This window comes from Vanacampus margaritifer, chromosome 20 (assembly GCF_051991255.1).
Source record: "Vanacampus margaritifer isolate UIUO_Vmar chromosome 20, RoL_Vmar_1.0, whole genome shotgun sequence".
Taxonomy (NCBI): domain Eukaryota; kingdom Metazoa; phylum Chordata; class Actinopteri; order Syngnathiformes; family Syngnathidae; genus Vanacampus; species Vanacampus margaritifer.
Genome location: NC_135451.1, coordinates 7,248,458 through 7,271,945, shown reverse-complemented (window position 1 = coordinate 7,271,945; position 23,488 = coordinate 7,248,458). Strand labels below are relative to the sequence as shown.

Here is a 23,488-nt window from a genome sequence, read left to right as displayed (position 1 = left end):
AAAAGTGTATTGTATGTACAGTGATAGTTAAAAAAAAAAAAAAGAAGTCACATTTACTTTTGTACTTAATTAGCACATTTCAGAGTCTGTACTTCTCTTTCAATTCGTATAAAATTCATTGGAAGAGTTTTAGCTTGCATAGATAGCAGCACTGACCTCTTGTGGAAACATTCTAAAATGAGAAATCACTAGAAAATCATTCATTCAGCAGACACAATTAAGAGAGCCTGAAAGCAAACAAATACTTTAGAGAAAATGTAAACAAGTAGTTATTGTACCACTACAAAATGCATCAACAAACCATTTAGAGTGACACCATGATTTTATTCTCCAAATTTTAAACCGTACAGAAGCTAATAGTACCATATATAATCAGAAATAAATAGTATAGTGTAATAAAACACATTAAAACAGACACTGATGTGACATACAATGTCCACCATTATTGGATGTGCGGACTTAAAAACGGTTGATCATAATGGTCCATACAGCACTTCTCATGCACGACAACTACTAAGTCAGGTTGTGTTGATGTGACATAAACACAAATCAGAATTAACACGGGAGATAATGCATTAGTACGAGGGGTGTCAGACAATTACATTTTTGTATCGTAATGAATCGCATGACCTCAAAAGTTAACTCACGATTAATCGCAAATGTTATAATCCATTTTAAATGTAAGTTTTCATACTCTTGTTAGCATAAAGTGGAAAAAAATGTCAAACTAATAGAAATATGGCTGCATCTTTTAGTCATTTATAGAGTGATTTCATAATAATTCATAAAATTGATTTGAAATTGAAAAGATGTACTGTAAAAAATAAATGTGATATTGATTTGTGTTGGTCATTTTTCCGCCACTAGATTGCATAATTGGTGACAGCGCAGTGCATTTTTCTTTTCATATTAAGAGCTATCTAATCTTTAACATGAAGTAACTTGTGAAATTTTGCACATTTTTAACTCATTCACTGCCATTAACGTTTATAGACGTCAAATATTCATTTTGACTATTTCTATTAGTTTAACATTTTTTTCCACTTTTTTTAACAAGAGTATGAAAACCTCGATTTTTTTTTGTACATTTAGAACAGATATAAAATGTGTGATTAATCGTGAGTTAACTTGTGAAGTCATGCAATTAATTACGATGAAAAATTTCAATCGCCTGACGCTACTCATTTTTTTTAATAATCTTTTCTTCTTTTTTTTAATCGCGTCAGGCGATTACATTTTTTTAAATTGTAATTAATTGCATGACTTCAATAGTTAATTCACAATTAATCATACATTTTATATCTGTTCTAAATGTACAATAAAAACATTTCTAGGTTTTCATACTCTTGTTAACAAAAGTGGAAACATTTTAAAAATAGAAATAGTTCAAATGAATTTTTGACGTCAATGGCAGTGAATGAGCTAAAATTGTAAAATACAACATAACCTCAGCCTCCACAAATATATGCATTATTATTAAAGTTATTACTGCTAAATTTTGGCGGGGGCGTGTCTGCCGCGTTGCGACTGGAATTCCCCAGGGTCATTAATCGTGCATTAAAAAAATTTGGGGTGTTAAAAGGAACTTTAAATTGACTCACAATTAAAACACTAATTTTGACACCCCTAATTAGTACACAATGGGCTGTTTCCTGAAGTCATAGGACAACAAGCTTTATTATATTAGCCACATACTGTAGTGTTTTCCCCAGTCTAGTTCATCTGGACCTTCAAGCAGAAGTCAAATCTGTAGTACGTGTTCAGCACTGAATCTGGAGAAAAGTTTGGATTGAATTTTGATGTCATGCATATAAAAAGTGGTCTGGTATCTAAACTGTCAAAGTGTTAAACTTCCACACTGACACATAAATAAACACAGTCCTTTTCACAGTCAAAATTTGGACTCAGGATTCATGAGCTGTTCAGATGTACATGTGCCAACAGTCCTTGTTATGAAGGTGAAGGGCTGCTTAGGTGAAGCATACCGGTTTGGCCTTCACAACGTTTAGTTATATGCAGCACTTAGCCATCCAGCGGCTTCCCCAAGTACACCATCGTGACCTCGGTGTTGCCGTACACCGCGGAGACGGCCGGGAACAGGCAGGCTTTGGGCAGTCCCCGGAATGCAACTCCCAGAAACTCAAAACCCCTCTCGAAGGCTAACGTCTTGTCATCCATGTCAAGAATCACTCGTATTCTCTCCCCAATCTGCAAAAACACAACAACAGCATCAAATTATGTTATGGTGTTTAGCAATATTTTCACTTTATTAACAGTCCAAAAAGTGTATGAGGAAGTTAACAGAGAGGAAACTGCTATGGGTCCTACCTGATATTTGGGGGCATTATTACACTGTGGGAAATTCCCGTTCACCTCCCCGTTGTGCAGCAGGTTGTTGTCGACCAGGTTCCAGCCCCAGCTCTGGTCATCGCTTCCCAGAAGGGCCACATAGCCTTGGCACTGCAAAGATGCCCGCTTGGTGGCAATGCCGATCACCGCCACTGTGCCAAGAGGGCCTTCCCACCAGATCTCCCAGGCGTGGCGACCTTCCGAAAAGCCGATCTTGCCCCGTGCTCCATCCGTGCTCTGGGCGATGGGGTTGCGGTGCAGGGTGAATCCGTTCTTCTTCACGTACACGTTGCGGGAGCAGTCATGGGAGCTTAGAGCATGTTGGAAGGATTTGATCTGGAGACAGATTGCTAGATTAGATTTGGAATCATTTCTATTTTACACTTCTCAAAGCCTGAACCTCAGAAGTGCCAAGGCACGCAAGCTAACAACTAACAGGTAAAAGTGTTTTTCCTTGGTGATGATCCACATGCCTCCCAATGGGATCCAAACTGTAAACACACCTTGCCCTTGTATGATGGGAGGTTGCACAGGATGTCTGACCGCAGAGCTTCGTCATTTAGTGTTCGAGCACCCACGCTGCGCCACACCTCGCTGTTTTCATCCGCCAGAATATTGTTCCAATGCCAGCACACCAACCCGCATCGAGTCAAATCGGCGAGCTCTAAATAGGAGAAAATATGTTCCAGGACCCGAGCAGGCAGCCTCCCGGCCACCCCTGCTCCTCCCCCGGATGCCGCAGTGTAGAGAGGGCCGGCGGAGCTGCAACTAGCTCCTGCTCCTGCGCCTAGACAAGAGGAGCCTCCACCGGCCGCGCCCGACATAATAGTCCCACCGTTTGCAAACGCGTGAAAACTGTCTAACGCCACAGAATGACCCTCGCAATTATTAGTTTAATTCCGACATTTTAGCTATTGACACATACACAGTTGCTACTGGAACCACAACAGTATGGATCCCATTCCAGTTCGACCGCTGACGGGAAATGATGCGCAAGGTCCTTGAAGAACAGAAAAATAATAATCATAAATAAAATGATACCAGATATTCTATGTATATAAAGCCTTCTATTTTAGTTTTAAGTGTCGTAGATGTTTATTTAATTATGTTTAAGCGGATAAACAATGCTAAATCACCGTCACGATTCAATATATTTTTATCCCAGGCTAGGACCTCAGATGACGTCACAACACACCCAGTGGCATTCGTTGAAGTTGTAAGTCAAGTGTCGTAATCTTTTTTTTTTTAAAGTACAATTTATGTGAAATATTAGTAGAACTAAAACAATAATCATATTTATCACAATGCCGTCATGTATCATGAACATATGTATAGAAAATAATTTATACAATGTTTTTTTTTTCTCTAAAAATAAAAGGACACAAACATTTCATAAACACCGAATTCTGAAACAGATCCGGAATGAATTTGCAAGCTGTACTGTGAATAACTGGAAGTAATCCTACTATGATTTTTTTTCATATTGTTCTTTGTTAAAATGTTAACCAAATTTTGCGTTGTCACTAGGTTGCAGTTTAATAAAAATAAATAAAAAATCATTTATATAAAGCCTTCTAGTTTTGTTTTAAGTGTCGTAGATGTTTATTTAATTACGTTTAAGCGGATAAACAATGCTAAATCGCCGTCACAATTCAATATTTTTTTTTTCTCAGATGACGTCACAACACACCCAGTGGCATTCGTTGCAGTTGTAAGTCAAGTGTCGTAATCTTTTTTTTTTAAAGTACAATTAATGTGAAAGATTAGAATAACTAAAACAATAATCATATTTAGCACAATGCCGTCATGTATCATGAACACATGTATAGAAAATAATTTATAAAATGTGTTGTTGTTTTTTAAGAATAAAAGGACACAAAAATTTCATAAACACCGAATTCTGAAACAGATCCGGAATGAATTTGCAACCTGTCCTGTGAATAACTGGAAGTAGGCCTACTATTATTTTTTTCTTCTTCATATTGTTCTTTGTTGAAATGTTAACCAAATTTTGCGTTGTCACTAGGTTGCAGTTTAATAAATAATCATCATCATCATCATCATCATTTTCGTCATCCTCATCAGAAGACGTTATCACCCCTAATCACGTGACACTATACGGAAGTGACGCGAGGCACTCAAAAGAGTTCAGCATCTGGGAGCAAAACACCAGCCTGCTTCATTTTATTTGCCATCGGGATTCAAATAAGCGTATTTGCAGACGGCAATAACATCTACTAGTAAGTTATTGTAGTTGATTTGAGCATTTTGTGGTTAGCGCTGTGTTGTGTGCCATGTTGGGACAAGCAGTGGTGCAGAACGCAGCTGTCCGGCTGGCTGCCTCCTGTGTTGCGGCCTGGCGGTAAACTGCCTCCTCCTGGTTGCTGTGCACTCACTCCAGGGGTGGTGGTTGTTGTTTTTGCAAGGTCAAGACAGGTGATTTGCATGCCGATTACCTGCAAAATAACGCAGTATGCAGGTTTTATGTTGTCAGTGCAAAGCTCATTTGGCGAATTGAGGTTGAACCGCTAGTTCGGCTCACGCGTTTAAGCTAGCTAATGATAACAAAGCGTCGATGGGTTTCACCTTCGCACACCTTGCCAAAATTCCTCCACAGCATCTTCACGTCGGCAGGGTGCACAGCCAGCAACGATTCTAATGACGCCACTAACGTACATCAAAGTGTAATTTCTAATTGCCTTTGAAGTCAAATTTGCCAACAGCCCGCCTGCAATCAACTTCTTATCATTTTAATCGTATTCGCTCTCCTCAGTTTATTTATTGCTACAAACTGCGATATAAAATGCGTGTTCGGTTTAAGAAAAAAATATTTGATATTTGACACAAAACGTCGCATTCTGCCGCTTTATTTCCACAGACATCGAGAGTGCACATTTTGATTTCCACAACTGCGTAACGTGTGTGTAGTCATTTTGAGCCCCGGTCGCCCGTCATCGCCTCAGCCGTTGTGCAATGCGCAACAGCCACCGTTAGGGGGCACACTTGACATATTAGTTATTATTTATTTTTTTTAACATTGAGAACCCTCTGATCTTCTGATGCATTGGAAGTTCCCTGTCGTTATAAATTGTGATGATAAAACATATCAGGAAAATCAAGAATGTAAAAATTATACACATACCAGTGTGCGCGTATGTGTAATATATAATTAGTGAATTTTATTTATTTTGTTTTATTGCAGAATTTGGTGGCCATAATGAATCCAGTGTACAGCCCTGCACCAACAGGGGTCCCCTTCACCAATTCCAAGGGTATAGGCTACCCAGGTGGGTAATTTAATCCAATGTTGTAAATAATGACATTATGCAATTATTTAATGTTATTTATTGTTGGTCATCATAGCTGGCTTCCCTGTCGGTTACGCCGCAGCTGCCCCAGCATACACTCCAAATGTGTACCAAGGAGCAAATCCAGCCTTCTCGACTGGTATCTATCTATATCTATATCTACCTATCTCTATCTCTATCTATATCCAGCTAGCTATCTCTATCTATATCTAGCTCGCTAGCTAGCTAGCTATTAGTATCTAGCTAGCTAGCTATTAGTATCTAGCTAGCTAGCTATTAGTATCTAGCTAGCTAGCTATTAGTATCTAGCTAGCTAGCTATTAGTATCTAGCCAGCTAGCTATTAGTATCTAGCTAGCTAGCCAGCTAGCTATTAGTATCTAGCTAGCTGGCTATCTAGCCAGCTAGCTATTAGTATCTATCTATCTATCTATCTATCTATCTATCTATTAGTAACTAGCTAGCTGGCTATCTATCTATTAGAGCGTATTTTGTTTTCTCTTCTGTAATCCAGGTTACGCCCCCGGTGCTCCATTTAAAATGTCCTGTTCCCCCAATACTGGGACTGTCCCACCATACTCCTCTTCCCCGAACCCATACCCAGCTGCTGTATACCCAGTCAGGAGCACCTACCCTCAACATAACCCTTACGCACAGGTATATGGTACTTTGTCGTCTTGCCGAGTTTATAAAACACAGAAATCCCTATCTCTTAAAACGTTCTGCTTGGTGATGCAGGCGCTGATTCCTTCACAACAGCAAGGAACTTACTTCACGCAGCCACTGTACGCGGCACCACCTCACGTGATCCATCACACAACGGTGGTCCAGCCCAACGGGATGCCCGCGGCCATGTATGCCCCATCCATCCCTCCTCCCCGCAACAATGGGGTTGCCATGGGCATGGTGGCCGGCACCACGATGGCCATGTCAGCTGGTGGGTAACTTTTAGGGATGGGCGAATACCGATAAAAGGTATTGTATTGGATCAATACTTATTTCAAGGTATCGTATCGGCCGCCCTCTTGTGACAGTTTTACAATCAGGAACTATAAATTAGAAGACTAGATAGTTGCCATTAATTTCATTAAAATTTTAAGGAAAATGCTATATTGGGATCTATGGGACTTCTTTCAAAATTATTTGTCATTGTTTAATTTTTGGGGAAATTTTATGTATCAAAAGTACTAGTGGTATCTGTGGCTACTCAAGAGTTGGGTGCTAGTACTGGTATCGAACCTCGCTAATTTCTATTTTAATGTACTGTACAGTGTTCCGTCGTATTGCTGGGGTTATGTTCCCAAAAATACCTGCAATAAGTAAAATCTGCAAAGTAGTCAGCTTTAATATTTTACATTAGAAATGTTTTAAGGCTGTAAACCCCTCACTGCACACTTTATACAATTTTCTCATAGAAACATTTACATTTTCTCACATTTCTCTCTTGTTTAAACACTCACAATGTGAAAACCTTCATGAAAAAAAAGGTACACTCACTGTAAAAAGAAAAAAAAGCATGCCATGAAAGTGAACCTCATTATAGCGAGGGAACACTGAATAATATCATGTTTATCTTGTAAAAATCAATTTAAATGTGAAGTCAACGCAAAGATTTATTCTAAACTCCACTTGTCTAAACACAGCATTCTGATTAACTCATTCACTGACGGCTATAGACGTCAAAAATTCCTTTGAAGTATTTCTATTAGTTTAACATTTTTTCCCACTTTTGTTAAGAGTATGAAAACCTAAAAAAAAATGTATTGTACATTTAGAACAGATAGAAAATTTATGATTAATCGTTAGTTAACTATTGAAGTCGTGCGTTTATTACAATTTAAAAAAAAAATAATCGCCTGACGCCCCTAATTTTTAATAATCGTTTCTTTAAAAAAAAAAGTAAAGATTATTTTAAAAAAATCTGGGTTTTCATCCTCTTGTCAACAAAAGTGGGAACAATTTTTTAAACTAATAGAAATAGTTAAAATGATTTTTTTTTTTACGTTTATAGACGTCAATGGCAGTGAATGAGTTAATATTGCCTTTGTGGAATAAGAAGAAGCAAAATCCACCCGTTTTTAATCCATCTCGGGGCGGCCATTTTGCCACTTGCTGTCGATTTTGAAAGTGACATCACAGTTGCTCAGGGCTCAGGTAACAACCAATCACGGGTCACCTGGTTTCTAAAGGTTTGCTGTGATTGGTCGTTAGTTGAGCCCTGAGCAACTATGATGTCACTACACTGATCTGTATATATTTCTAGTTAGTCGATAAACCATACACGCGTGTGCAAACCGTTGAAGCCACAGGGCTGCCATCTTACTCCTCCCATCTTGTGAGCAGACTACTGTCTAAACTATATGTATACGTACAGATTAGACATATACAGCTCTTCGATCCCAATAATAGATTTGGCAGAGGCATCGTTTGTTGAATTAGTTATAATTCCTTGATTAAAAAAATATACAAGTTTCCTCATCTAAACATCATTAAGAATATAATTTATACATGTATTTAAGGCAAGTTGTATGTCTGAAGACCTCTTGTTTTATGTTTAACAAATGTAAAACATAAATCATGCTGTTTCTACTAAGTACGGTCTCAAATGTTCTCCAATTTTGATACTGTAAATGTGTACGAACGTATGCCAAGAAATGAGTAATATGGCGGCTCCAAAAGTCTTGGCCTATCAGCTATCCAGTAATATATACAGATCAGTGTGTCACTATCAGTCGGTGGCAAAATGGCCGTCGCCTCTGACATGGAAAACAGTTGGATTTTGCTGCTTAACTCGTATTCCACAAAATATTAATCAGAATTCCATGTTTCGAGTTTGGGTGCATGCAACACGTTATTGTAAAGTAAATATTTGAGTTGACTTCCACAAAAACTAATAAAACATCTTAATAACAATTAATTACAGCGCTAAGGGAATAACATGTCATCTGGGATATGTTTAGTGTTGTATTTCGCATAGCTGCTTTTCGAATTCACAAAGATGTCAATTGTGTTCACTCTTCACGTCAGGAACCTTGCTGTCGACTCAGTCACCAGCGCCCGCCGCTCTGGCGCCGCACACCGTCACCATGCCCACATATCGACCCGCCGGCACGCACAGCTACAGCTACGTGCCCCCTCAGTGGTGAAGTCGAAGCAGAGTGAGTATGACGCATGAAAAGCTTGCCACGCCCACTACTACGTTTTTTTTCACTATCTGCGTGTGTGTGTGTGTGTGTGTCTGCAGGTGAGGTGGTAGATATGCATTCACACTCCACTCCAGTGTTTTTTGCTAGCAGTGGTGGACCAACTCTGCCAGCATCTGCAACCAGTTTGTCTTCTTCCATTATAATGTGAATCTGAAACCATATTAGGTCCATTAGGATAGGGAGGGGGTAGGAGGCGTCCATCCCCACGTCGTAATGGAATTAGGCTTCATTCCACGCCGCACCCCTACAAGCCTGTTGCATATCTCACATCCAACGGCCTCAGCCTCCGTGCAATTACTTATGCGGGCTGCCATGCAAATTTTAGAGTTTTTAACTAGCTTGTGGTGAAATTGGAGTTTGGAGTAGTCCCCCCCCCCCTTCCACACACACACTGATTTGGAGACACGTCTGATGTTGAATGCATGTTCTGTATGTTGATATGTCAAGTAATGCTAGCTCAATCGACCTGCTGTGACCGATGCAAACTCCTTCAAAAGGAACACATCCAAAGGACGTTAAAAGTAATAAATCTCCAATGCCAGTCACCCCATTTTAAATGTGAAAAAAAAAAGGTGAAAAGTGTTCATGCAAAAAAAAAAAAAATAGTAATACAGCACCATCATGCGCAGAACCAACTGTTCTATTATATACAACTTTGTGTTTAAGTGGAGCTTGTTGATATGATTTGATTTCTTTTGGTGATGCAGTTACATGCATTGTGTTTTACCGTTAGCGTATTTTAAGAAAAGAGCGGCACTTCATGGCTGTGGACAAGTGCCGTTCCGACTCGATCGTTGAAAGTCGTCAAAGTCCGCAAAATATCCAAATGAGAAGATTTCTGACTTAACGATGAGGCTGAAGCAGCTTTGTGGTTTGTGCTTGAAGCCCTTTTGGGTAATATTGTTAGTGGGGAAAATAATTGATTTATTGAATCCAGGACCGCCATTTATAGAGTGAACTCGCAGGAACCATTGCGTGTGCGCCTGAGTGTTTAAATTGGAGACTATAAAAAAAAAGTGTCATACAGGTCATTGAAGTGTCTCATTTATTTTGTTCTTGAGTGTACTAAACACTACACTGCTAACGACTAAAGTTGAAGAGACCTGTTACTATCCTTCGTGAATAGCACTACTGATAAGAAGCACTAAGTAAATCTGAGCTGTTTTTGACATTGCTTACAGTTGTAGCATCAGCTGACTCCTCGAAACCACTGTCCCGACTTGCTTTACAATGTCACCTGAGTTCAATAATCTGTTTTGTATGTTATTTTTATTTTGGTTCTTGTTTTGTATATTAAAGAAAAGAGCAAAAATAAAAAGGAATATAAGAATAAACTTGTTTGCCATTGTACAGTCCTTGATGACAACATATTTTGCTGCACATTGTAAATGTGTCTACTTGTATCAAATGTTTGGTTTAAATTTCCAATGACATCTAGCATTGCATTGTGCTGTTTTGTCCTGAAAAAAAATGATGAAGATTAAAAAGAGGAGGAAGTCAGGATAGTGAAACTGATGGAGAATTATATAAAGGACAATAGTTGAGGAAGGAATAAAAAAAATGTGGATAAAAATTACATGATATCAAATGTATGGGAAATATTAAAATTTATTGAAATGCATGCATGGTAACAATTATAAAAGCAAAAGTATTGCGATGTAAAGGAACATAGAACGATGTCAAAAGATATGAAAATTATATTTTTAATCTGATGTGAATCAGGCTATTTTAATGCAAAACAGTACCGTTGCACACTCATAGGTGGCGGTAGTGCGCTGTTACAGTTTGCTGTTAAACACAAAGCAAAAGAAGGACGACAATTTCCCCGGCATGCATTTAAACGCGCGAATTTGGAACTTTTCACTAGCAACATTCCTATCCTGAGCATTTTCATACGTTTGAAATGCTGAGTTCACTGCAACCACGACCTTCTTCGTTTCATTAGCGTAAGTATTAGCATACAGCAACTTTGGCGTTCTCGTTGTAATTGGTTTGCCGTGTCGTGTCGTGTCTTGCTTGTCATTATTGTAAACAGGACGACAAAGGTAGGAGATACTCAAGCCATGTTACGTGTGTTCCCCTGTCAGTCGGGAAAATATGATAGTGAGGTTCCCAATTTAAACTATTTTTTCCACACATTCTTGAAGCAGACATTTCTCTTTATGACTGGGGAACATTTTTCTTCTCAATCTGTTACATTATTGTTAAAGCAGCCTGATTGTTGTTGTTTTTCGCCCCATAAAACCCCAAGATCTCGGTCAATATCACTGTTGTCCTTTTAAATTATGTCGTCTGATCATCTGTGGAGGTTAAATAAAATTAACCAGCTAAACAAGGAATAGAAAGTACAGATGCATCATCTGTTTCGAAATGTTGGGCACAAAAGTAAATGCTCATCAGGAAAACAAACACTCAAGTAAAGTACAGCTATCGCAAAGTATAAAGGTACAATAATGAATTTTGTACTTTGTTACTTCACACCCCAAAAATGACACTGCCAATCAAGTATTATATGCTGCCACTGAGTCGAAAATCTTTTTGGCACACAGGACTAATGTTGTCTGAGCTTGCAGTGAACTGAGGATGAGCAGCCCTGCAGGTACACTCAAACTAGTTGACCCCTTTAACACTTTATGGATACAACTAAGGGAATGCCACCAAAAAGAACTTGAAGGTAAACACACAGTTATTTGCAATGTAAAAATAAATAAATAAATAAATCTTGGTTCTGACCTTAATGGAAATGGAGATGTATTGCGAGATTGTACTTTGGAACTGAAATGAAATGGATGATGTCCATTGTAGTTTTCATGTTTTTGGTTTTAGACTACAGTACATGCGTATGTTTCTGCTTTTAGAACTTGAGGAAAAAGTGTGCAAGTTGAAAAGAGAACGCCGTCTGTGAGTATAGTATTTTACCTATTTTACCCTAACTTTAAAGAACTAACTTATGAAGTTGCTCTATTTTCCACATTAAGGTGATATTTCATTTTAATTTAGATTTAATCAAGTCCAACTGACTGTTTTGTTCCTCACAGAGATGCAGAGAGACTTCAACAGTTTTATAGTCATAACCAAGAACTGAAAGACCAAACCAAAACTCTCCAGGATGCCAATAGTCTCTTGGAGGACAGGTAACTCCAAAGGCCGCTAACTTTAATTGTCCTGTTGTAAGGAAACGTACGCCTCAAATGTTACCACTATGTATGCTTTTTGTCAGGATGAAATTTAAAAAATAGAGAATAATACATGCAGAAATGTCACTTACTGTGACCTTTTATACTGCTTTCAGGCTGCGTACAAAAGAATGTGATCAATGTGCAGTCTTGGAAGGAAAATTGAAAAATTGCCAAGATCATAGTGAGCGGGCCATCGACAAACTGAGTGAGTGTTTGTACAGTGTATATACTCGAGGTGGGAATCTTTGAATGTCTCACAATTCGATTCGATTCTGATTTGTGGGTGTGCGATTCGATTCCGAATCGATTTTCGTTAAGAACGATTTTGGATTCAAAATTATTTGATTGACAATGATTTTTGCTTCAATTTATAGATGTTCAAGGAATCGTAATGATCTACTCCAGTCTGACTCGTGAATGTTAATTAGTGCGCTACTCGGGGCACTTTTATCACTCAAAAGAAAGGCTCCACGCTGCAAAAAAATAAATAAAACTTTTATTGGAATAACTTGATCGTGACGTTTTCCTTCTACTCTCTAATGTGGCTACAACTTAACAGTGTATCAGACCGTGTGGAACCACACTGCCCCTATGTGGCCCAATCGAGTACAACATGAACAGCGCTCACAATAAAGGCATACACAAACAAAGGGAAGACCGTATACAATAATATAAAATCGATTTTGGGACATTTAAAATCGATTCTGAAGCATACTAAAAATATATATTTTTGGGCACACCCCTAGTATATACTGTATGTGTGTATATCTTCTTACTCGTTCTTGGTTTATATCAGAGGAACCATATTTTACTAATGCAATAAATCATGCCAATACAAAAACAGACATTTGTTTTCACCAAACGGAATAAAAAATATTTTTTTTATAGAGCAATGTCAACAACTGTCTCATCTCATAGTTGACAATGCTATCCCCCCCATCAACAGAGTATCAAATAAAGTGCCTGGAGAATGAAAACCACAAACTGCACAGTGGGCTGAAAATATTAAAGACATGGTAAGTGCGTCTCGGCCAGGTTTCTTAGGCTTTTAATCATTTTGTTAGTGAAGATAATTTTTGTATGAAGATTTATATTTCTTAAAAATAATTGCACACATACTTGTTTTATGTTCTGCTTTTGTTTGTTTAGTGAAGGGTGTTTTTGTTGTCAACTCCAACTTTTAATTCTCTCGTTGAGCACTGTAATGTGTGTGATATTGTTGTTGTTATTATTAGCTCCGAACTGCAGGTGGCCCTTTCCCAAGAACAGGAAGATGGCGTCATCCCAGACTCCCCAGTCCTGGCTAGCTCACTTCCTGCAGCCAACAAATTGAAGAAACGCAAACACAAGGACGACAGCAAACATGTTCACTATGCAGAGGGGCCCTCACACAAGTTCAACAGATCACTCTTCAAAGGTCACTTGAAAATGTATTTTTAATTTTTTTTTATTTACTCTGAATAAGAGAGGTATAGTAATTTCTGGACTATAGGGCGTACCTGACTATAAGCCGCGCTAGCTAAATTTGGGGAATACTTGATTTTGTTACACATTTAAGCCGCACCCGACTATAAAGCTGCAGGTGTTTTAATGTTCATGCTACTTTCTTTTCCATAATGAGGGCGCAAATTGTCTCGCTCTTGTGCTGTCTCGCCTACTGTATTTGGGCTCACTTGGTTTGTTTTGCTCTGCCTGATGCTCTAGCGCTTCCTTTATAGTGCGCCCCCTTGTGATCTGATGGATAAGCCGCACCTTTGTATTAGCCGCAAGGTCGAATGCAAGTTTAAAAAAAAAAAAAAAGTAGCGGCTTATAGTCCAGAAATGACTGTAGTAAAATTAAGGTGATGTCTTGGAATTTGTGTGCTTCTTTTTAGATAAAGCAAGTGATGCTACAAAAATCGCTAAAAGAACACAAGTGCTTGTTCCGAACACATGTGAAATGGAAACGCACCAGATCTTAGGTAAGATTTGAAGTAGTATTTTGGTAAGATAGAGTAATGAAATTATTTCTGGGATGACCATAGCTTTTTATGATTTTTTTATTTTATTCACTTTTTATACTTGTAGCAACTTTTTATATGATTTTGTTGCCAGTCTCTTAAACAATCTGCTGGCATTCCAATTCAAATCTTATAAGTTAACCCATTAAGGCCAGGAGCGCATGTCCGCGCTTTTCCCTTTAAATCTTGGTCTCTTAGCCGATTAAATGAATCAGAATATACACGAAAAGGTGACGTGGGCCTCGTAGCATGTCCTGGAATTTGAGTCGAGCGATTATGGTTGATGCAGCTTTGCGGGAGTTATGAAATAAATGACGCGATTGACGACGGCGCGGGAGGAATTCAAATCAGTGTACCGAGTCGACAGTGACATATTGTTAGGAAATAAGTTTGAAAATTGTGACGGCTTTGTAACTGAATGGAAGACGCATAATTACCACTCGAGGTTATTACAACTGCTTCTCCAGTGTTGAAGGAAAATATATTTGGAGTTATACACCTGCAGATGCGACATTTTTTTTTGTTGCTTAAATTTTATATATATATATATATATATATATATATATATATATATATATAATCAACTTAGGTTTGTGTAAACTCTAAAAAGTTTTCGGAATTATGTTTTTTTTTTTATCTGCTTTAGGAGCTGAGGTATCAATCATTTTTAATATTGTTGAATTTCCAGGAAAAGGTTTTCGGTGGTGGCTGAAAAGTCACCCTTAGGTTTGAGAGGCATGTTTTGCCAGGCACTTAAGGCCTAAATGGGTTAAAGCAGAGGTCCCCAACCCTGGTCCTCAGGGACCGGTATACCGCCTGTTTTCCATGCCTCCCACAGCCAACACAGGTGGAGATCGTTATCTGCCTTCTCCAGAGATTGCTGATTAGCTGATGATATGAATCACCTGTTGGCTGTGGGAGGCATGGCAAACAGGCTGGATACCGGTCCCTGAGGACCAGGGTTGGGGACCTCTGGGTTAAAGGACACAAAATGGGAACTCCCCTTGGGTTTTCATTTTGCTTTGGGGAAAAGCATTTTTTTATTTTATTTTTTTACATTTTCATTAGGTGCAGCCATAATAAAAAGATTTGTTAATTCAATGCGTTAGATATTAGTTGCTCCCAAGGAACTGTTGTCAAATGGTTTGCCTGCTAATTTTGATTTGTGGATTTATATTAAAATTGGTGTCTGTCTATTATCAGGCGAGGAGGAGAATGGAGGAGTCATAGCAGAAACATGCGGCCTTGAACTTGTCAACACATGTCACATGGTAGGTTGTTTATGCCCCAGCCTTCATAGTATGTATTCAAATCCATTTCTTTGACTCGAAACGTCCTCTGATTTTTATATTTTATCTTCTCAGAAAACCGCAGCTGCAGGAAAGCGATACAGCTCAAAATCGCCCCAATTGTCTGATGTTCGTCTCAAGTAAGGACCATAAAATCCTATTATACCAAACAAGAAGAGAATAAATTCAGAATTATTTTAACAACCTTTACTTTCAAATTTGTGTCCTCTTGTGGAAGGCCGCATCTTACCCCCTCGCCGTCCACACCCAAACGCAGTCCGGACTCTACCACAAAAAAGTCCCCATCTCTTCTCCCTCGTGGTGAAAAGATGACTGATACTGACTCTGTTGGCAAAGAAAAAACAATAAAGGAAGCTGGTGAACCGAAGGGGCTTGAGGAAGGCAAAAAATGCGAGCATGTAAATAAGAAGAAATTGGATGCCCAAGTGGAGGCAATGAACCAAACCCGCAAGGTTTGCTTAGTATTTTTCATTAGATTGCAAGATAGATAGGATTTAAATCAGATTTTTAAAATCTCTTGACAGGTTCAAACCCACATTGTTGACTGTGAAAGTCCAGCATTCAAGAAGCCAAACATGAGACCTAAAGAACAAGCGCACCACAGACGAAACCTCCTTCAGGTCCAGAACGCTCCACACAAACCAGCTCATCCAGAGGATGGTAAGCTTGCTTTCCTGTTTATGACTATTGTGCCCACTATGCACATCGTTAGGACTGAGCATACTCTGATCATACAATTTCTGTTCTTTCAGTAGAGAGGAATAACAGAGTGGAGAACATGTGGAGTATTGACCCTGCGCTCGCCCTCTCCATGTATGACAGTGAGCGAGGAGCAGATGAGGTACGGTACAGTCACATGACCTATTCGTAAACCGTGGTTAGCCTCTGGAACATCTGGGCCCTGAGTGTCAGAATTCTCTTGCTGGGAATCTAGGCTTAAGTGTAATTCCACTCAATGAGCAACTTTGACAAAAAGACTGAAACTTCCTTTTTTGAGGTGGGCTTGACCCTAGGAATGGGCCAATATTTTATTTATTTATAATTTAATAGATTTTGACGGAATGATAACTGTGACCAAAAATATTGCGGTATGACGGTATTAAAATTAAATCTCATTTGGGTGAATAAAAACACAATTTTTTTTTTTCAATTGAACACAATCTACTTTATTTTTTAATTTTCATGAACCCATTAAGGCCTAAAGTGCCTGGCTATACATGCCTCTAAAACCTATTGGTGACTTTTGAGTCACCCCCGAAAACCTGAAGTTTTCCTGGAAATTCAACAATATTAACTCATTCACTGCCATTGATGGCTTTAGACGTCAAAAATTCATTTAAACTATTTCTAGTAATGTAACATTTTTTACACTTTTGGTAACAAGAATATGAAAAACTAGATTTTTTTTAATTTAATTTTACATTTAGAACAGATATGAAATTTATGATTAATCATGAGTTAACAATTGAAGTAATGCAATTAATTAAAATTATTTTAAAAATTTGGGGCATCAGGCGATTAAAAATTCTAATCGTAATTAATTGCATGACTTCACTAGTTAACTCACGATTAATCACAAATTTTATATCTGTTCTAAATGTACAATAAAACAAATTCTAGGTTTTCATACTCTTGTTAACGAAAGTGGAAAAAAATGTTAAACTAATAGAAATAGTTCAAATTATTTTTTGACGTCTATAGCCGTCAATGGCAGTGAATGGGTTAAAAATAACTGATATCTCAGCTCCTGAAGCTCCAAAACATTTTAGAGCTTATACCTGTGACGTTCACACAAACCTTTATTATTATAATCTATCTATATTTACCTTCAACATTGGAGCGCATTTATAATAACCTCGGGGATTGGGGTAATTATTCGTCGTCCATTCCGTTACAAAGCCGTTAAAATTTTCCACATCCTCATTGTCTACAAATATATTTCTTAACAGTATGTTACTGTCGACTCGTTACATTTGATTCGAATTCCTCCCGCGCCGTCGTCAATCGCGTCATTTATTTCATAACTCCCGCGAATCTGCATCAACCATAAACGCTCAAATAAAATTCCAGGACATGCTATGAGGCCCACCCACGTCACCCTTTCGTGTTTATTTTGGGAGTTCTCTCCCTATCCTCTGTACTTTATTATTATTATTATTATTATTATAGCAGTATGTGTGTTTCTGCTATTACATGTAAAATATTATAAATTATTTCACACATTTTAACTCATTCACTACCATTGATGGCTATAAACGTCAAAAAATCATTTTTACTATTAGTTTAAATTTTTTTCCCCACTTTTGTTGAAAATCTAGATTTTTTTTTTTTATCATACATAAAATTTGTGATTAATCGCGAGTTAACTAGTGAAGTCATGCGAATAATTACGATTAAAAACTTTAATCGCCTGACAGCCCGAATTTTTAATAATATTTTCTTTCTTTTTTTTTTTAATTCATTCACTGCCGTTGACGGCTATAAACATCAAAAATTCATTTGAACTATTTCTAATCGTTTAACATTTTTTTCCACTTTTGTTAAGAAGAGTATGAAAACCTAGAATTTTTTATTGTACATTTAGAACATATAAAATTTGTGATTAATCGTGAGTTAACTAGTGAAGTCATGTGATTAATTACATTTAAAAAAAAAATGTAATCGCCTCTTGCCCTTTTTTAAATGAATTTATGGCAGTAAATGAGTTAATAATGATCTTTTAAGACTTGTTTCTATGTTTACAAGCACAAAGAACAGCAATGTGAAGAACTACTTGATAGCGACTCCACTTGGGTCAGTCACAGCTTACTTCACGGTGGAGGCGAAAAAGATCCGGATGAAAACAGTGTGTCAGGTGACTCCAATCCCGTTCCTGGCCTGTTTTGACATTTTGTCAAAGCCAGACGCTGAAGAATGACTTTTTTGTTTTCTTACTAAGGAATTGGTGACAAGGCGAACGACAGCTTGGATCGAATGTTTGACGTCACCGCCAATGACGAGTACATGTCTTACAACTGCTCACATGTTGCCAGTCATCTTTGTGAGGAGGAGGAGGAAGATGGTACATACAGTATACGTTAATAATACGAGAGAAAAAAACTTTTTATTATTTTAATTAATCAGGGTGTTCATCATTGCAGTTATAGTCACAATAATGAACATAATGTTCAATTAATCAATACAAGTGTAGCTCATAATATATTTGTATCACTTTATGCTTCTTTCCCATCTCTCCAATTAGAACAAGAGGCTCCAGAAAACTCTCCACAAGTGCGCAAAATGCTGTAAGCTATTTTTGTTTCATGCTGAACGACCAAGACATTGAGATGTTCTAAGATGTTTATTAATCTTATCTGCCATCATCCAAACGTTATGGATTAAACATATGTGGCCGACAGCATACACTGATGAAAAATTTGCCTCTGGATTAGGCACCCGACGTTTGCGCACGTGGCAGTGGTTCGCAAGAAAGACGAGAGACGAAAACTGAAAGGCACCACCTGCAAAGAATGTGAAGTTGTAAGTCTTTTGTTGCGTCTCGTCTACACAGGATTTAACGTATTCTTTCACATGATCAACTTTCTCCCTCTCGCAGTATTACACACATCTCCCAGAGGAGGAGAAAGAGAAGAAATTGTCCGATTGTTCTCGGCACCGCCATCGCTTCATCCCTCCCAGCACGCCGGAAAACTTCTGGGAAGTCGGATTCCCATCGACGCAGACGTGTATCGAAAGAGGTATCTGACTGCTTTCTTCTATGCTGATGATGAACATTTCAAAATGTGAAAAAGGGGACCCTGCTGTCTGCTTGTATAGGTTATATAAGGATGGAGAAGATCCCGCAATCACGTTTAAGGAGGAAACAGCCTTTCACTGCTCTCTTCTCCCCAAAGAGTAGCCAGCAGGAGAGCTAGGCACTAAACAAGTAATGTCAAAATTGCAACAATAATAAAATCTCTCCTCTGCTTAATTTTGTTTGTTTGTTTAGGTACGCTGTTTATTTTTTATTTATTTTTTGTGATCTTGTTTTTGGTATAAGGGCTATTGTTTGTGTAACATTGGAAGAAAAAAAAGCACAATAAATATTACTTTGGTTGTAAACTGGGGGACATGCCAAATAAAAAGTGAAATGTTGTGACTGCTGATTAATTTTTTTTTTCCCTTCAGCCTCACATTTTTATTTTGGGTGTAGTTATTGATAACATGGTTTTCATCACATACCTCTAAAATAAGGGTAGAAATGAGACAATTCAGTATGTAAACAAATATTTTATTTGGTCTGTAGCTTATCAAAGCAACAATAAAGAAGTGCAAGTATTAAAATATAGAATATATGAAGAACATTTGTTCAGGAAGTGCAGGTTTTTGGTCCATCCAGAAGTGCTGATATTACTACGTTTCTCTCTCATAATACACCAGCAAAGCTTCGCTCACATGACTGACTGCCATACTGCAACCACAACAATAAATGACATGAAAATAGTAAAAAAAAAAAGCTTCAACATTTAAAAAAGTGATTCCCAACCAGTGTGCCATGAAATTGCGGAAATGCTCCAATTTACTCAATTTGTTCAAAAATTGTCTGCTACAAATACAGTATATCTTTGTTCAACTGTCTGACTAATGTCAGAAAAATGATAAAGGTGTATTTGGCTCTTTCCATTCATAGACTTTGAGTGAACAGGGACAAGATTATACATTTTATGAAATTTGTATTTAGAGGTTTGGGATATTTTTCTCTGTAAAATACAGTATGCAGGTATCTTGGCTCAGTAAAGGTTGGGAATCACTGCAATAGTGTTGTTTTTTTAAAATATCCATTAAAAAGATTTCTCTAAACTTGCCACTTACCAAATTATAGATGGGGTGTTCATGTCCATATAGAAAATAAGAGGTGACAGGAACATGGCAGTAACCTAATATAAAAAATATTTATTATTTTGCAAAACTATTTTGTGTATAACATTTGTCTCTTAGTGCAAGTGAATACTTGATTCACAAATTGTTGTGTTTTTGTATTTACCTTGGACATAAAAATCCACATTGCACAGTGTTGGAGGGACAGTCCACTTTTTAGTTTGACTGTGGCCAAAAGCAGCAAAAAGCCCAGCAAGGCACTGAAATGACAATCCAAACGCAATTCATATTCTCTTTCTCTTTCTCTCTTCTCTCTCTCTCTCTCTCTTTCTCTCTTTCTTTCTCTCTCTCTCTCTCTCTCTCTCTCTCTCTCTCTCTCTCTCTCTCTCTCTCTCTCTCTCTGAAAATACGTAGTGGTTAGTGGGTTCGATTCAATCACCTTGCACAGCAGCCCCCGCGGAAGGAGTAGGACTGAAGTGAGGGGAACTCCAAGGCACTTGTGAGGTCACCTGTTGAGGAACGAAGGTCAGAGGGCAAACTGTAGCATTTCAAATTGCCACTGTAAAACACAGGGACTGACGACAAAAATCTTTCTCACCTGATGGGTGAGCTGCCATTGCCAGAAGCAGAACGCTATTACAAAAAAGCTCTGTTTAGTCTCAAAATGATTATATCATTATTCTGTACGGTTTGTTCTTACCTGAACAGGTAGTTAACACATTGCTGCTCAATGTCGCTACACCACAAATGTTGCAAGAAAAATAATATTAGAATTTTAATATTGCTTGTACTGCAATCAAATATGCTCATCCTCACCTCAAATTACTGGATTTGTAGTGAACTTGAAACACCCTGTAAGCCCCTGAAATTGCAAATAAAATAAACATTAAAAGTGATGTCACATTTTGCACAAAAAGTGATGCTTGAAAACATAAAATGAAAGACTTACCAACACAAACGAGATGTGCGATGGCCCACATGTAACCGGTGAAGTCAAACTACAAAATAAGACAATCTCGTCAATTAAGTGACAAATAATCATAAATGCGGTACGCAAACAAGAAAATAATAACAAATAAATAGTAACCTGGGGATCATAAGCAGGGAGGTTGATTGCTGAAATTAGCATGAGACAAACACTAACAGAGGAACAAGCAGATAATGTTGTTATTTTCATGTAGATAAAAAGCTCCTGACCCCACATTTCATTATTAGTACAATAAATGAAAGGAGGGGGGGGGGGGATACAAAATAAGTCACACACCTGATAAATTTCAGCCACTCAATTTTCTGTGATTAGAGAGAGAAATGACATTCACAATATGAATGATGTCAATGAGTTTTGGAAGGCCAAAAAACAACAACCCAAAGTGAACAGTATATATTTAATCTTGTTCTATATTCTACACTCTACAGTATAATATTTTCAAAATAATAATCACACTACATTAATATTAAAGCTTCTCTATAGCGGAATCAATTGAGTTCTGAACGTTCCCTGTATTCCTGCACCACAATTTAGTTTGACACTAAATTACACTTAACTGTAGAAGAAGCCCCGGAGCAAAAAACAAGGCTGTACGATATCTTTGAGAAGTATGTTAGACTTGTTTTCCATAAAGCACAAGTAGTATTTAACTGCAGCACATACTCTTCTCACCTTTCTATGAACAGCCTTCATGATGACGTAACTAACAACGTGAGAGGAGTTCTGTAGAGTGAAGAAGAAAGGAATCTCCTGTAAGGGGAAGTAATGCGGCGTTATTAAATCCATTAATTAGGTACCGTGCATTAGTAGACGCAGCGAAAAGCCAAAAATGTGACTCACGAGACGCGATAGCGCTCTTGAGCCTGCATAAATGTTTCCTACAAACAGGAGGGAGCCCGGGAACCAGGCGAAGGCAGCTGATCTGAAAGGCAGTATTGAAATGGATCAAACATGATGGCCATCGAAAGTGAATGACTATAAGGTTGTGTACCCGGAGATGCGGCTCATTTCCACCCATCCCAGCTTGCCAGAAAGCAGCAGCAGGAGTGCCCCGATAAATGTCTGCCATCTTTGATAGAGACACGGAAAGAAGTCATCAGCGCTTTTTTATACAATAAAACTTGGATTTTACATCAAGACCATTAAATATACTATACTCACCCTTGAAATAAGGTTGGATAGGTGAAGTTCATTACAGTCAAGACAAACTGAAAACGAGACCCATGCCATCACAAGTCAGTACATGCTCAAACAAATAATTATAATAAAAGAGACTTGATCGAGTGATACTATTCAAACAAAGAATAGTCAGCAACAGTAGTTATGAGAAAATATAAGACCCATTTATTCCAAACATTTGGTTTACATAAATTCAACCTCAAACATGAGTATGTACTGCATATGAAATAAATAAATAAATAAATAATAATAATAATTACTGATATGAAAAAATAATTATTGAGAATTTAAAATTAAATATCTGATATTTTGGATGTAGAACGATCTAATCTGATACAGTTTTTTTTAAATGCCGATATCCAATTAATTATACTAATTTAATTTAATCTTGTGATATTTATCTACAACCATATACAAGAAATGATTATATGCTGTACTATTCTTGAAAAAATTAAAAAAATTAAAAATAAAGCCCAAACTCTTGACAATGGGTACAGGTACAGGTACAGTAGGTGGATGTGTACGAGGAAGTAGAAATTGCCTGATTTTAATCAACCCGTTGAAAACCCATGAACGACAAAGTTAACTAAACTAAATGTAGCTCAAAACAGACAAACCGTTTATGATTCAATTTCGATCTGATATCAAAAAGTAACAATTACTTCTAAAAACGTGTTTTTTTTGTGAGGCACTCACCTTATTTGTGAAATACGACACAATAAAAAAGAAGCTAAAGGCGAGGCCGCTGAAATTTCTTTTACACTGCATTTCGATCTGCTAAAACGCAGCATGACTTCTTTAGCGCCAACACTAATATCCGAATATTTTTTGCCTGTTTTCAAAGTCCTGGCCTGAAATTTCCCAATCGGAAACTTATGTCTATAGTCAGCGTACACTGACACGTCAAAACGTCGCCAAACTAAGATCGCCTCTTCAGTGACGATTACTTGCTGGTATGCATGACATGCGATACTGTACGGCTGAATTCCTGTCACCGCTGTGGCACCTAATTGTAAAACAATACAATTATGTTGCATATTTCATTGTCCGTGTACTTCTTTGGCTTTATTGCTATTTTTTTTTTATTATTTCGAAGTAGTATGTGATTGGATG

The 23,488-nt window shown here is 37.7% G+C and overlaps 4 protein-coding genes and 1 long non-coding RNA gene across 9 annotated transcripts; 2 read left to right on the top strand and 3 right to left on the bottom strand.

Annotated features, from left to right (window-relative positions):
* Positions 1–303: 303 nt before the first annotated feature.
* fbxo45 (F-box protein 45) lies at positions 304–3,330 on the bottom strand. Its single transcript, XM_077554657.1, has 3 exons — positions 2,853–3,330; positions 2,329–2,685; positions 304–2,208 (listed from the first exon to the last, which is right to left on the bottom strand). The coding sequence occupies exons 1-3, from the start codon at positions 3,171–3,173 to the stop codon at positions 2,023–2,025; spliced, it is 864 nt and encodes a 287-aa protein (XP_077410783.1). The 5' UTR covers positions 3,174–3,330; the 3' UTR covers positions 304–2,022.
* Positions 2,644–10,196, top strand: fam168b (family with sequence similarity 168 member B). Of its 3 annotated transcripts, none has more exons than XM_077554660.1 (7): positions 2,644–2,787; positions 5,552–5,636; positions 5,713–5,796; positions 6,171–6,313; positions 6,395–6,593; positions 8,684–8,814; positions 8,901–10,196. In XM_077554660.1, the coding sequence occupies exons 2-6, from the start codon at positions 5,567–5,569 to the stop codon at positions 8,800–8,802; spliced, it is 615 nt and encodes a 204-aa protein (XP_077410786.1). In that variant the 5' UTR covers positions 2,644–2,787; positions 5,552–5,566; the 3' UTR covers positions 8,803–8,814; positions 8,901–10,196. The 3 variants fall into 3 exon arrangements, with proteins under 3 accessions (XP_077410786.1, XP_077410784.1, XP_077410785.1); XM_077554658.1 differs by lacking the exon at positions 2,644–2,787 and adding an exon at positions 4,445–4,589; XM_077554659.1 differs by lacking the exon at positions 2,644–2,787 and adding an exon at positions 4,642–4,785.
* On the bottom strand, positions 4,608–5,276 carry LOC144040465 (uncharacterized). Its single transcript, XR_013289742.1, has 2 exons — positions 4,936–5,276; positions 4,608–4,805 (listed from the first exon to the last, which is right to left on the bottom strand). It is a non-coding gene; the product is annotated as an uncharacterized LOC144040465 (long non-coding RNA).
* Positions 10,197–10,633: 437 nt separating the features above from the next.
* Positions 10,634–19,489, top strand: rbbp8 (retinoblastoma binding protein 8). 2 transcript variants are annotated; one of them, XM_077555095.1, is made up of 19 exons: positions 10,634–10,808; positions 11,412–11,536; positions 11,721–11,763; positions 11,901–11,996; positions 12,155–12,246; positions 12,988–13,057; positions 13,277–13,458; positions 13,916–14,002; positions 15,245–15,312; positions 15,406–15,470; positions 15,569–15,803; positions 15,876–16,011; positions 16,107–16,192; positions 18,097–18,205; positions 18,290–18,412; positions 18,593–18,635; positions 18,783–18,870; positions 18,947–19,088; positions 19,168–19,489. In XM_077555095.1, the coding sequence occupies exons 2-19, from the start codon at positions 11,446–11,448 to the stop codon at positions 19,263–19,265; spliced, it is 1,854 nt and encodes a 617-aa protein (XP_077411221.1). In that variant the 5' UTR covers positions 10,634–10,808; positions 11,412–11,445; the 3' UTR covers positions 19,266–19,489. The 2 variants fall into 2 exon arrangements, with proteins under 2 accessions (XP_077411221.1, XP_077411219.1); XM_077555093.1 differs by having other exon boundaries at positions 16,104–16,192.
* A 111-nt stretch (positions 19,490–19,600) lies between these two features.
* Positions 19,601–23,304, bottom strand: slc35d4 (solute carrier family 35 member D4). Of its 2 annotated transcripts, XM_077555096.1 has the most exons (15): positions 23,072–23,303; positions 22,358–22,404; positions 22,188–22,265; positions 22,037–22,118; positions 21,869–21,946; positions 21,473–21,498; positions 21,296–21,347; positions 21,158–21,206; positions 21,025–21,070; positions 20,909–20,944; positions 20,807–20,841; positions 20,648–20,717; positions 20,375–20,468; positions 20,203–20,267; positions 19,601–19,801 (listed from the first exon to the last, which is right to left on the bottom strand). In XM_077555096.1, exons 1-15 carry the CDS (start codon positions 23,141–23,143, stop codon positions 19,744–19,746), a joined length of 888 nt encoding a protein of 295 aa, XP_077411222.1. In that variant the 5' UTR covers positions 23,144–23,303; the 3' UTR covers positions 19,601–19,743. The 2 variants fall into 2 exon arrangements, with proteins under 2 accessions (XP_077411222.1, XP_077411223.1); XM_077555097.1 differs by lacking the exons at positions 21,296–21,347; positions 21,473–21,498 and having other exon boundaries at positions 23,072–23,304.
* Positions 23,305–23,488: the final 184 nt, after the last annotated feature.